Raw genomic sequence first — 14,781 nt, forward strand, 5'->3', positions numbered from 1 at the left:
TGTCTGTGCCCTGCCCCCAGAGGTGGAGCCTACAGAGGCAGGCAGGCCTCCTTGAGCTGTGGTGGGCTCCACCCAGTTCGAGCTTCCTGGCTGCTTTGTTTACCTAAGCAAGCCTGGGCAATGGTGGGCGCCCCTCCCCCAGCCTCGTTGCCGCCTTGCAGCGTGATCTCAGACTGCTGTGCTAGCAATCAGCAAGACTCTGTGGGCATAGGACCCTCCGAGCCAGGTGCGGGACACAATCTCCCAGTGTGCCATTTTCCAGGCCCGTTGGAAAAGCGCAGTATTAGGACGGGACTGACCCGATATTCCAGGTGCCGTCTGTTTTCCCTTTCTTTGACTAGGAAAGGGAACTCCCTGACCCCTTGCGCTTCCCGAGTGAGGCAATGCCTCGCCCTGCTTCGGCTCGCACACAGTGCGCTTCACCGACTGTCTTGAACCCACTGTTAGGCACTCCCTAGTGAGATGAAACCGGTACCTCAAGCAGAAATGCAGAAATCACCCGTCTTCTGTGTCGCTGGGGCTGGGAGCTGGAGACCGGAGCTGTTCCTATTCGGCCATCTTGGCTCCACCATCTCGAAAGGGAACTCTTTCACACTGTCGATGGGAATGTAAATTAGTACATCCTCATCAGAAAACAGTCTGGAGATTTCCCAAAGAACTAAAGAACTACCATATGATCTACTGGGTATCTAACCAAAGGAAAAGAAATAAATATATCTAAAAGGTACCTGCACTTATATGTTTATTGCATCAGTATTTACAATATCAAAGATATAAAATTAACCTGTTTCCATCAACGATTGAATGGATAACAAAAATATATACGCACAATGGAATACTGTTGAGCCATCAAAAAGAGTGAAATCATGTATTTTGCAGCAACATGGATGGAACTGGACCAGGTCATTATCTTAAGTGAAATAAGCCAGGCATAGAAAGACAAATATCACATGTTCTCGTGAGTGCTAAAAAATGTATTCAGGTGGACATAGAGAGTGGAATGATCTAGATAATGGAGACTCAGTGGGTGAGGGTGGGGGAGGGAGGAGGAGGAGAAATTAGGTAATGGACACAGTGTACATGGTGATGGATACCCTAAAAGCCCTGACTTGACCACTATGCAAACTGTGTATGTAAGAAAATTGCACAGGTACCCTATAAATATATACACTGTTTTAAAAGAAAAAGATGTGTCCACATCCTAATGCTGGAACCTGTGAATGTTACCACATTTGGAAAAAGGACCTTTACAGATGTAATTAATTTAAGGATTTGCGACGAGGAGGGCATCTCAGATTATCCAGGTGGGCCCTAAATTCACTGACAAATGTCCTTATAAGAAACACGTTGTGGAGAAGACAGAGGAAAAGGTGATGTGATGGTGGAGGCAGAGATTGGAGTGATGCAGCTACAAGCCAAGGTGTGCCATGGAATGCTGGCAGCCACCAGAGGGAAAGGCAAGGAATGAATCCCCCTGAGATCCTCCAGAGGGAGCGTGGACCTGCCAACACTTTGATTTTGGCCCTCTGGCCTCCAGAACGGCTAGAGAATAAATATCTGTTTATTTAAGCCACCAAAGTTTGTGACTGCTCATCAAGTTGGCCTCGAGAATCTAAGACACCCTGCTGCTTACTGTGTGTCATTTTTTCTGGGAGTCCCAGCTCAGGTGGATCTAGGCCTTGGAGATTATGCCTGTCTGAGCTCCTGCAGCAGGTTTGTGTGAATCTGCCATTTGACATTTACAAATTTTCAACCTTGTGGTATCCCTTTTATTAACATTTGTAATGTATGTTAGCTTCTTGAGATCTAACACTTGATTTTACATCTTTGTATCTCTAGTTCCTGATAATGAGCTTTGGACCTTTGAGCAGGGACCACCTATTAAAGAGAAGCTCCGTTACAAACTGCACTATAACATACCTGGCACTAAAGTCATTCCTTCTTTGATTTGTAAAGTTCTCTGAGATCTTAACATTGTTGCTAGGTTCTCATTATGAGAACCAGTTATTGTTTAGCACTGTGAAAATAATTCACTTCTGATTTGGATCAAGATAAAGAAGAGTTTATCGTGCTAAACTTCTGCCACCTACTCCTGTGATTCTAAGTCATGCATGTGTTGATTAGTCAGAATGTATCTCTGCTTTGATTGCAAATTTCAATTATGTCTGAAAAAATAGTTTTGAGGACTCTGTAAGAGAGAACACTGTTCTCAGCTGGTGCTGTCCAGCAAAGCAGTGGGTCTCCTTGAAGAGTCATGAATGCCCTGTAGTTGGCATACAAGAGTATTATATCTGAGTGCAGAGTCTGTGATTCTCTTCTGTGCTCAGACACCAAAGGGCAGGGCTCTGTGACATGTCACTGAAAGTTTTTTTTTAAATTAAAAGATAATAAAGGTAAAATATTAAAACAGTCCTGGGTGATATAAAAAGGAAAAATGTCTCACCTCAGGCCCCAGTCCCATTCACACAGGAGCCTGTTTTGGAGTTTTTCTCCCCCTCATACAAGGTATGTGCTCATGAGTTGGAGTCAAAAGACCTGGGTTCTGGTCCTCAAAAGCCCCTCACTCATTTTTTGCGGCCCCAAACAAATCACTCAGCGTAGATTCCTCATCTCTAAATGGAAGAGCTGGGTAAATGACTTCCTCATTCTTTGTCACACTCTGAGACTTAAATATTCCATGATGGTACAGGAAAGCCAATCATTATGGTATACTTTGAAGGAAAGAGAAAAACCCAGATGAGACTCTTGAGTCACTTGGGTGGACAGAGCTATCTTGTCTTTATTGACTAAGCCACAAGTATATGGAGGGCGGAAACATGCCCCTGGAACAAAAGACAGACTTGTTCCGCTAGGGAGAGAGTAGGGCGGTGAGAGGCAGGACTGGTAGGGGAGGGTCAGTAGGTGGCTGTGGATGGACTCAGCTGAGTGCTAGTGTGCTTCTAGGTGATCTTGTCCACAGTGGACACTCAGCTGCGATGTTCTGCGTGGGATCTCCAGACTCAGTCTGCAAATGGGTTCTGCCTCTTAATAGTTTGTGATCTTGCACAAACTAATTTGGAGCTTCAATTTTCTCATCTGTAAAATGAGGATAATAATACTTTCATTATAGAATCACCAGAAGGTACATAATATTAAAAAAAATAGTAATTGTCACTTTTATAACTATAATTACTACCACAATAGCAACTATAAAAACCCCATCACCACCCCAGTGGGCTGCATGGCCAGAGAGGAATGACATTTATGGGCTGGGTGTTTTCATCTTTAATAGTCTAAGAGACCCTGCTTACCGAACAGAGCATTAGGAGGAGAGAAAAATGCATAGAAGATGCTGTTTGTAGCTTTAAGGGGCTTGATACAATTAGGGGAATATTTAGCAAATATTAATGGCTTCCCAATATATCTGAGGGGCCTAAAAACATGCCAAAGTAACTGTAGCCATAAATGCTGAGTGAGTGATCAACAGCGTGGAAATAGTCATATGTGCATTGAAGTGTTTTTATTAATGCTATTTTAATTATAAATCCATCTGTGGCCAATACAGTTGGAAAGTGTTTTTCTTTTTTTTTTTTTTTTTGAGACGGAGTCTCGCTCTGTCGCCCAGGCTGGAGTGCAGTGGCGCAATCTCGGCTCACTGCAAGCTCCGCCTCCCGGGTTCACGCCATTCTCCTGCCTCAGCCTCTCCGCGTAGCTGGGACTACAGGCGCCCGCCACCACGCCCGGCTAATTTTTTTTGTATTTTTTAGTAGAGACGGGGTTTCACCGTGGTCTCGATCTCCTGACCTCGTGATCCACCCGCCTCGGCCTCCCAAAGTGCTGGGATTACAAGCGTGAGCCACCGCGCCCGGCCGGAAAGTGTTTTTCTCTTTGGAAACTCAGGATGGGAATGATCTCAGGTGGAGCCACTGACAGAGCTGGCAGCCCACAGGATTTTACCTCCTTGTTGTCAGTATCAGCTGCTGGCAAGGACTGATTTTCCTTCCCTTTCTCAAGGGTTCACCACAAAGACTGCATGAATATTCTCCCATTATCTAAGTAATGAAGGCACCAGTGTTTTTGGTTTGTGGCTAGCCAAGTAATAAGACTTGAAACATTCTGGGGCCTGAATCATCTGAATATTCACTTCCCTAGCCCTGGCGTGAGGTTGGAGAGCTACATCTCTGTGTGAAGGGAAAGAAGGGATGGTGATGGTGGCGGGTGGTGACTGCTACTCCCATGTAGTCATCAGAACCCAAGTGGGAGCTTCATTGCTCAGTCTCCTGTTTTCTTTAATCTTCTCACTTAGATCCCAAAGTCAGGGATTGTACCTGAGGTTATAGAGCTAATGCAAATGCTGCTGTTTAGTATGACAAGAGTTTATGATAGAAGATTTAGAAAGGATCTCATAGCTCACTTGTTCTAAACTCCCTGCCAGTCTTGGAATCTTCTCTGTGGTGCCTCTGCCAGATGACCACCAGCCTCTGATGGAACACTCCAGAGACTTTCATAGATCAGCCATTCACAGCACTCATTAGATAGTAAGACAACCCATCCTTTAGGCAGAGCTGGAATCCAGGGCCTTGTAGTTCCCACCCATTAGTCCTGGTTTTGCCTTCAGAGTCTGTCAAGTCACATCCCAATTTTTCGAGACAGCCTGGTCTCCTGGAATGTGGCTACTCAAGTTGGGCTTATGGTCCAGCAGCAGTGATAGCCTCATCTGTGCAGGTGCAGAATCTCAGGCCTCTCCCAGACCTACTGAACTTAAATCTGCATTTTTAACAAGATCTCCAAGTGATTGACATGCAAATTACAGTTTGAGAAGCACGGAGTGAGAGCTCATACACTACCTTTCTCCCAGCTAATTTTTTCTTTTCTTAAAAGTTGCTATTGCTATCAGGCCTGCTGGTGCTAAACAAACAAACAAAACATAGCTGAGAAACATTTAACAAGAAACAACAACTCCAGCTCTCAGTGATTGAAATGACAGTTTTGGTCTAGCATCAGTTAAAGCTGTCATTCTGTTAATTGAAAATCTATTGATAAGTATTGTCAATATTCATAGAACAATCATAAAAGGTAATATTAATGATTGGTAGCCTTTCTTAACAGGCTGTGGAAGATCCTGAATACCTTTAAAATCATTAAAGACAGATTAAATTACATGATTTAGGGCTGGGTATTGCCTTGTGATTTTTAAAAAAACTGATAAACAGATTGAGTAACCAGGACACCCGTTTTCCAACCATGCCTGATAGAGGCAACCACAAAACTTTCTTCCCCAACACTCTTCAGCTGCAAGAAGAATAAGTTTTAATCGTTTTCTATTTCTGACATCACTGCAAGGGTAGTGACTGAGGATTCAGCATTTGAAAGGTGCCTGTGGAAACAGCTGTGCTGGAGGGAAGTGCTTTCAATTCGTGCACTCAGCAATATGGAAATTAACTTGGCCAGCGCATGAGCATGAATAAATGCTTAGCTGCCTTTGCAATCACAAAGCAGCTTTCTATCTTTGGCACTTTTCAGACATTCAGTAAAACAGACTAAATTTAATGCCAGATGACAGCGCCAGACTGTCTTCAGTGAAACTCAAGCAAAAACCTTAAGAAGCCACATCCCCCAACCGCTCCCATGTTTCTCTCTCCACCTGGTATTCATGGTGACCTTTAAGCTTGACACCCCACAGGATGAGACATCAGTGCAGCTGTGTTGGGCTAAGTCAGCAGGGCCTTGATTTCCCCAAGGGCCCAAGTCTACCCTGTACTGTGTCTCAGGATATGCAGCTCAAGGTGTGTACCCTACTCTTGGGGTCACCAGGAGACACTCCTAAGTCCTGGTTCCTTTAGCCAAGAGAAACCAACATCCCTCTTGTTTTCTGTCCTGAGTGCCAACTCACTCTAATCCAGCACACATTATTAAAGTCCCATGTCCTGAAGGTTCTGGGGGACTCTTTTGATACCCCCCTTGCTTTGCAGACTCATTCAGTAAATATTTATTTTGGCCCGTATTTCCCAGGTAGTAGGATTGTAATAAATAAGACACAGTCCCTGTCCTCATGGAACTGATGTTCTAGCTAGGGAGGCTGACAGTGCAAGGTGACTGTCATCCAGGGAGGAGGTTTGGGCCTAAATGAGAATTTACCTGGCTAAGAGGTAGATGGGGCAGGCTTTCCAAATATGAAAAAAATGAGTGGGGAAGACTTGGCAGCCTTAAAATGCACAGGCTAATTTCCCTTCTCTGTTTGGCGGGACTACAGGATAGGGAAAACAGTAGCTATCTCTGAGCAGGGTTGAAGACCTTACTTGCCTCCATCCATACTGCACTGTTTCTTAACTCCTTCCAATTGTCTCAACGTCTCGGCCCACCACTATTCCTCTACCCAGTGGGATTTACTCCTTTTTCTTCATCAGAATTTACATATTTAAACTACAGTAAAAATGCAGTATGCTATAATATGTGACGGAATGGTTAAAAGTATAAGTTCTGCAGTCAGGTGGCTTCGTCACTTGGTTTTGTAACATCAGGGAAGTTATCTAATTCTCTCTTCCTCAGTTTCCACATGCAAAAAAATAAAGAATACTAATAAATCCGATCTCAAAGGTTGCGCAGGAATTAAACATGATCATGTAAGTATGGTATTTGGCACATTATCTGACATAGAAGATGCTTAAGTGTTAGCTATTGTAGTTGCTCTATTCTTTCAACATATTTATTAATACCTACTATGCACTATTTTAAGTAGTGAACAAGACAGAAAAGTTTCCTGCTTTCATAGAGCTAGAAAGTGTTCTCCAATTATTTTATATTATTATTGCTTATATTGTTATGTTTATGTATTATTTCAGCCGACCCCACTGGATAGTATTTCCTGAGGCACTATTCTTTTGTGTTTTAAATGGCATGCTGTACAGAATTGTCGATACAGCTTAATATCTCTTTGTAGGCCAGCTACTCAGTGCCATTTACTTGGTTTGAGAACTTATTTTCTTGGTTTGAGACCCCAACAATGAATAAACCAGGAGAAATCTCTTAGTTCCTACTAAATATATACTTAGTACTTTACTAGGATTCTAAGCAAGTTGAAAAGATAGTCACTGTGATAGTTTGGGAAAAAAAGACCAAAGCACTGGAGATAAAAATGAAAGGGAAGAAAAAAAAAACCTTAGAAGTTAATTAATTGCTAAATTATTTGGTAATGGACAGTAATAATAATGTAATTTACAGAAATATGTGACTGATGTGGTTTGGATAATTTAGAAATTTCCTGGAAGGAGGTGGAAACCAAACTAAAACCCTGAAGAGTTCACACGGTTGGAAAAGATGAAGAGAAGATTCTGGGAGGCCAAAATATAAGTAAATCGCCAAACTGGAAATAAAGACAACCATTTTGTCATCCTCATTTTTATATTGCATGAAGGACAGGACACAATGAGGCCCCATAAATAGTTGTTAACTTTAGTACAAGTGAGGAATTAATGGAATGGATGAGAGCCGAGGTTAGGATGGTGGCTGGGCAATAGAGAGGAAGGGAAGTAGAAAATACACATTTTGAAGATGGAACCAACAGGACTTACAAGAAAATATTAAAGCCTTTACAATTTTCAAAGTGATTTCACATACGCTGTGTCCTGGGCTAGTATTCTTTCTCACAACAGCACACAGAATTTGTACCAAGTTCATTAGTGGTTCTTACCCTGTCATCCACGTAACCAATGTCCTCTTATTATGACCAGTATTTTAGTGATTGCTTTACTGTCCTCCAAAATTTACTCTCCTATAAATTTGTATATATATATAAAATTTATATATGTAAATATATATATTATGTATATGATTTAGATATTAAAAATTACATATATATATAATTTTGTTTGAGAAACAGGGTCTTACTCTTTCACCCAGGCTGGAGAGTGTAGTGGTGTGCTCATAGCACTCTGTAGCCTTACACTCCTGGGCTCAAGTGTTCCTCCTGCTTCAGCCTCCCAAAATCCTGGGATTATAGGCATGAGCCACTATGTCCAAATGATATTCATTATTAATGTAACCTACTTGAATACATAATTTTGAAAATGTCAGCATCATGCTTTACTGTAATATAAAGGAAAATTCAAAGAATGTGGTTAATGTTAAAACATATATTTCAATATGTAAAAGTCCAGGCATGACTACACCAGAAGACATAATGAAGTGATCAGATATACCTATACATAGAAAGTGACAACTGCAAATGGAGAGGATACAGGTGTGCTATATTCGTAACTCAAATAGCATGGCCTTCAGCAACGTTGTTCTCTTGGTAAAGTTCCAAAAAGAACAAAATACAGTCTTCCTCAGTTACTCAGCACTTACATCCCAAGAGTGTATAAAAACCATGCGAAAATACTTTGATATATGTGTGAAACAGAGTTCGGTTCCATGCTCAAGTGATTTTAAGCACATTTCACCTACAGAAATGGCTAATGGCACTTCGGGAAGTCTTTGGGGTGTGGGACGGTGTTTTCATTGTGCAAGACCGAGGCATTGTGGGACATCTAACATTCCTGGCTCCCAGCCATTCCATGCCAGAGGCATCTCCCTATCATTGTCACAACCAAAAGTGGCTCCAGGATTCCACAGTGTCCCGAGGGAGCATTTGCAACTTCACTGAGAACGACTAGGCTGGATGTTGGCCTCACGACTCATGGACGGCGACAGGGAAGTTGGCGATGAGGCAGGAGGCAGATTTGGATGTCCAGTCCAGAAAAGGAGTTGGTTGCACTGCTTTTTTAGTCAAGGAGAGTCTTCACTTTCTTAAATATTTCAAACCCGGCTTTTCCAACCTGGTAACAGTTTCAAGTTCTGACCCCAGGTGGAAGATAAAATGAAAACACAATATTTTGTAGGGAAAAAAAATGCAACTCCTTTTTTTGTTTGTTTATGTTAAGGGCCAACAGATGTGCTTTAATTCCCTGCCCTCCTTGGTGGCTCACTGATAGGAATGCACTCTGTCTCAGGAGGAGGAACAATCCAGTTCTAACAGGAATTTTTGAAATAGTTCTGAGATTTAATTCTTGTTTTCCTTTAAACTTACAGGTATGATCTTATCTGCTTTTTTTTCAGTTTTGTAAAGGATGCAATAACGTCTGATTCCTCTTGGTATTTGCATTGTGCACAATCAAATGTTTTGAGCAGATGTGTATGATTGTTTAGTATTAGTGCTCTGCAGGTTGCTTCTGCCTGGGAGTCTTAAACAAATCAAAAGGGCTTGATCTACTTAGAGTACTTTCCAGAGGATTTTAAGTCTTGGATTTTTATTTAACAATGACGACACCCACACCCCCTTCTTTCGCAATTGTGGATGCATTGTATCTAATTTGTAAATAGTCATTTGGCTCAAAGATACTGGGCATATTTCAAATGCACGCTAATTTATGACATTCCAAGAAGATAAATCTGTTTGCAGACTTATTCCAAGACTAAGTTTATTCATTTGCCAGTCAGATGCATACTATTCATAGGACAGCAGGTTAGGCATTGTGGGGAAATCAGAAATACTCTGGACCCTTTATGCCCTCAAGGAGCCTGCTGTCCAGCAGGGATGATAAAACTGCGTGTACATATTATCATAAGTAAGTGGTGAACCTCCAGAAAAGTAAGATGGAGTACTTATGGAGTCTCTAGGGATGAAATGGTATTTTCCACTGAAGGAGGTGAAATTTGAGGTGGAATTTTTAACCTGACAACCTTAAAGGTTCATTAACATTTAGACGGATAAAATGTGTTAAATTTTGTGGAATGGCTTTCTGAGCTAAAATAAATTCAAGTAAGATTTTTTTTTTTTGGTGTTTTTAAGTAATAGGAAATCTGACTTCCCATCACTTAGTAGTATGCATTTATTGTCTGAGTGTAATTAAGTGACTTGGAGTAATTGTTATGAAGAAATCTGATTCACTTGGAATAATTGTTATGAAGAAATCTGATTCAACATTGCTACCTTCCTTAAAAAAAAATCCTCTAATTTAAAAGCTGTATCTTTTTTCGAAGCTTTGCTTTTTTCCATTGAAGAAGTCTCTTTCACAACTCCAGATCTTGGGATACCACTGTGATATTTTAAAACTCTGGAATGTACCTTTAATTGGATTCACAGTAAAGTGCCATCAGATAGAAGGCAGACCCATCACGATCATTATGTAAAGAATTCAGTTGCTAAGGTAGGAAAGGGTTCTCATTACCAGGTGGGTCCTACGTATTGAACTTCAGGACAACAAGAAACTGAGCCAGAGCCACTCAGGACCCTGTGTGGTTTCTGTGCCCTCCCTATTAGACCACTTATGTCCCAGGACTTGAATCTAACTGCCTCCTGCTCCCTGGTGCTGGTTCAGACTCACTGTCCATCTCCCAATGCCCTTGGCTTCTGCCTGTACCACCTGCCTGTGGGCTGGAGATTTGACTCAGAGCAAGTTAGTCCGGGTGAAATCTTGGCTGAAGTGTCATGCTTGTCAAAACTTAATTACTCTGTGTTGGAAATGTTTTCTGTCGGGTTTGGCTGGCAGTTACTGAGTATATGTATAAATGTATAAATTTATCAAGGCGTACTCTTAAGATTCGTGCATTTCGTGTATATTATTCCAATAAAAATGTAAAAATAATAATAATAAATTCTCCCAGTCACTGAAGTATTGCCACTTTTGGTTTATCTTGGGGTGATTAGCAATGATGTATTCATTTTTAAGTATTTAAAAGGAAATTTTCAGAACTTTTAGTGTTTTTCTTTTTTATTTCTTTTAAAATTCTTTTTCAATTAGTTGAAATAACCTAAATAGCCAATAATGGAAGATTAGTTGTAACAACTATTTGCAATAATTTGCCAAAGAAATAAAAGTTTTTGAAACAAAGATGGAAAAAACAAATTTCTGGGAAAAAAGAGTGAAAATTCTTGTTGCAAAAATATACTTTTGATGCTTCCAGATTTCCAGTATATTTAAATACCTAGAATTTGTGGATGCTGATTTTCAACAAAATAATTATTTCAATCAAGTTGTCATATTTACTGATTTGCATTGTCTCATACTTTTCAGCCAATTCTTAAACCAACTTCCTTCCCCCAACATCACACACACACACACACACGCACACTCTTTTGGTTAAAATTCAAACTGAAGTCTAGTGCTGAACGAACAGTAATTGCATGGTAATGTCAAACTGAACAAAAATAGAACTTACAGGAAAATCTTTACATTTAGCTGTGCCTATTAAGGTTCAAACACCGAAAGAAACATTCCCTTCTAAAAAAAAGAGCTTTGAAAAAACTGAAATTTGATGCCACTAAATTATAGAATTAAATCTGTGAAGCCCAGGGACTGTATGGAAATTAAATTTGGATTTCTTCTCCCCAACAAACCCAGCCAGCCTCCCCATCCTGAATAAATTTACTGACAGGATGCAGTGCTTTTTACCATTATTATTTTTCAAAAAGATAGACATTTAACATGAATTCTTTTGTTGGAACAGGACAGCTGGGAAGTGGTGGAAGGACTGAGGGGGGAGATGAATTACACCCAGGAGCCACTAGTTCAGAAAGGATTTTTGCTGAAAAAGAGGAAATGGCCCTTAAAAGGATGGCATAAGGTAAGGTTGGTCTTGGCCTCCCCTTTATTTGCACTCACACTGCCCCACTCAGCACCTGGTTCTTAGGCACTCATATTTAATTTCTAGTTGGAATTTGAGACCAAGAAAAGGGCACCTAAATTGAATGTCTTAATAATGCTTTCTTCCCCACAGAGATTCTTCTATCTGGACAAAGGAATCTTGAAATATGCCAAGAGCCAAACCGATGTAAGTCTTTTCATGGGCCCACTGTGGTATTGGAGAATCCTAAAGGGGTAACCGTCAACTCAGAGATGAGAGTGTGTATAGTTGAGGATAGCTCTTCTTGGAACTGGAAACCATAGAGGGGAAACACTTCTGTCTGAGCTCTGGGTTCCAGGCAGGCTCAGTTCCTCCACCAGGTCAAGGTACAGGGGCTCCCCCAACACTCTCTGGGCATGCAAAGGTCTGTTCTGGTCTTAAGGTTGTGGTAAGGAGTTCCCTGGGTGGGAGAATACATCCTTGCAGCTGGATAACAGGAACAAAACGTAGGGCGTCCTTCCCTCTTGTACTGTGACCGAGGGGTTCAGGGGAGAAGGCCCTGGGTGAAGAAGTCGCTTTTCAAATTAATCCCAGGCAGTTGGTGTGTGAGGGCTCTGAATGACCATTTCTCCTGCCCCTTGTAGGAGTCCTGCTCTTCTCCCTTCTTCCTCTCCTGTCCTCTCTCAGCCTCCTGCTCTCACTTCTTTTATTAATACATCACTTCTAAATTAATTTAGACACCAGAAACTCATTCAGTGGGAGGCAGTGCAGTTGACAGGTGAATTCACTGCCATGGGAGTCAACCCAGTGTTTACGCTTTTGTTTCCTCATGTCTTGGCTGAGTAAACTGCTTGTTACTTAACCCCTTTGTACTCCAGTTTCTTCATCTGTAAAATGGGGAGAGTACTTCCTACCTCAGAGATTCAGGAAGACAGTGCTTGATGAGTTGCAGTGTTTGTGATTTTACTATCAGTGGATGTGGAAGGGTGTGTTAGGGATGTGACTACTGCTTTTAACACCATGGTTCCCAAGTGACCCTCTTGGTGCCTCTGCAGATAGAGAGAGAGAAGCTGCATGGCTGCATTGATGTCGGGCTCTCAGTGATGTCTGTAAAGAAGTCATCAAAATGCATAGACCTTGACACCGAGGAGCACATCTACCATCTGAAGGTGAGGCTGCTTCCCACTGTGCAGAGTTCACTTATGTTGGGGAAGGATCGTCAGTTATTATACTATTGGTAATGCCTTTTGGGTATTCAGCCAACATGTAGAAGACCTTCATTACTAAAGTGTTTCTCATGGACAGTGTTGGTATTTGAATGGGATGTCATTGTGCAGGACTGTCAACACTGCTTGAAGGTTTAGCCTCCTGGTCGCTTCATCCCCTAGATACCAACCTGCCCCCAGTGATTGTGACAACAGTCAACAATGAAAAATTTTGTTTCCAAACCATCTCCACCCAGGCAGTAACATCTTTAGTGAAGAACCATTTACCATAGATTAAAATGTGTTCCTGAAATATATATAACATTTAGGCCATGGAGCCCTGTTTTATCACTTTGGCTAATTTTATAGGAATCCCAATAAAATTCTCATATTGTAGTGACACGTCAGGAATTTTTCCCCTGAAGTGTGGGTTCCCAAATAATACTTCAAAGCTGCTTACCCTCTTGTGCTGTCTCTCCTGCAGGTGGTAGAGATAGTCAAAGCATGAAGCGTGAGATCTAGATCTGGCTCAAATCTTGATGTGGCTACTCACTAGCCATTGAACTTTGGCAAATTAATCTCTGAAAGTCTCAGTTTTTTCACCTAAAACAAAATGAAAATTATTGTAACACTCATCTTGTCGGGTTGCGTGTAGAAAACTTGGTATGGTGCCTGGCCCAGTGTAAACTCAGGAAGTTTAGTTATTGTATGTGCTTGTTGGATGGTACCCGAATGTTAGAAATTAATTGAGAAAATACTGTTTTCTTACTTGGGCAAATTACTTGAGATATTGGGAATGGGGCCTGAGGATTAGGCAAATGAAAGCATGAGATCATGAGCTCCTTGTCTTAATGTGTCCCTGTCCTCTCTATGGCGTGTGTGTGGCGATTGAGCCTTGCGAGTCACATACCTGTGGTTAGTTGAATGGGCAAGACAGTCAAATCTTCACTATTTCCTAGCCTAACTGTATCTCTGGGTGTAGCTAATTGTGTAAAGCAGGGTTTCTCAGCCTCAGCACCATTGATATTGTGAGCTGGATGTTTTGGTGTGGGAGGCCGACTTTATACAGCAGGATGTTGAGCAGTGTCCCTGCCCCCTGCCCTCTCTCTAGATGCCAGTAGCATCCTTCTGCAGTTATGACAACAAAAATGTCTCCAGACATTGCCAGGTGTTCCCTAGAGGATAAAATCACCCCTGGCTGCAAATGACTGGTGTGAAGTATGAGAGGGAAAAGCCTATCTCAAGATAAAAAAGAAATTTAAGAAAGAATATTATCCTTTTTTCTGTTTCATTGATCAGTCTCCACTAGAATAGTTTAGGTTATTTCTTCAGGTAATTCCAATGAATCTTAGTTCTGTATTTTGACATGGTCAGGAATTAATAGGTTCCTATTTACCCACTATTCTGGTTAACAAAATAAAAGTAATTATTAATTCATAATTTTTAAAGAATTAGAATACCTTAAAATATATTGAATGCTAATATTGTGATAAACGCAGTTTAATATTTCTCTGTGTGATTTGCTTTAAGTTCTGTTTGGTTTCTTGTTCATTCTTTTGAACATCAGCTATGACTCTTAGTGTAGGTAAGTGTAGTTGTCTGGGGGTTCTAGTTAATAGACTCAGGCAGTTTTTAATTGTGGGCTGTTTTGTCCCATTTATTTTATAGATAAGGGATCCTGGGTAGCAGAGAGATTAAGAGGCTGTTCACCCACGGCCCTAGAACAACTACTTGAGAGACTGAAACAGGACCCTGGACAGTTATTTAATAAATTGCTCTTATTCTTCTACCTTGTTTAACTCATAGAAAAGTGAGTCCAGATGAGTGCTTGGGCACTGCTTTATAAGGGCCTCTGAGAAGAGATCAGAGCAAAGGATAACACAAGATTCCTGTAAAATTCCTCTTAATCACATCTGGGAAATGAAGTACATTTCAATAACACAATTTAGGGGAGACAAATAGGTGTGAATCTGTTTGTATTGCTTCTTCCTGT

At 41.2% G+C, this 14,781-nt stretch overlaps 1 protein-coding gene across 17 annotated transcripts in view; it reads left to right on the forward strand.

Moving 5' to 3' along the window:
- Nucleotides 1–14,781, forward strand: part of OSBPL3 (oxysterol binding protein like 3) — a 198,721-nt gene that overhangs the window by 102,009 nt on the left and 81,931 nt on the right. For 16 of the 17 annotated variants that reach the window (XM_063609716.1, XM_063609719.1, XM_063609717.1 and 13 more), the window contains 3 exons: nucleotides 11,467–11,583; nucleotides 11,737–11,790; nucleotides 12,639–12,752. In XM_063609716.1, the coding sequence (XP_063465786.1) occupies nucleotides 11,467–11,583; nucleotides 11,737–11,790; nucleotides 12,639–12,752 (285 nt within the window). Of the gene's footprint in view, nucleotides 1–10,064; nucleotides 10,167–11,466; nucleotides 11,584–11,736; nucleotides 11,791–12,638; nucleotides 12,753–14,781 lie in introns of those variants that run through there. The other variant, XM_055293631.2, reaches the window with a different exon arrangement.

The sequence above is a fragment of the Symphalangus syndactylus genome, chromosome 9 (genome assembly GCF_028878055.3).
Source record: "Symphalangus syndactylus isolate Jambi chromosome 9, NHGRI_mSymSyn1-v2.1_pri, whole genome shotgun sequence".
Lineage (NCBI taxonomy): Eukaryota > Metazoa > Chordata > Mammalia > Primates > Hylobatidae > Symphalangus > Symphalangus syndactylus.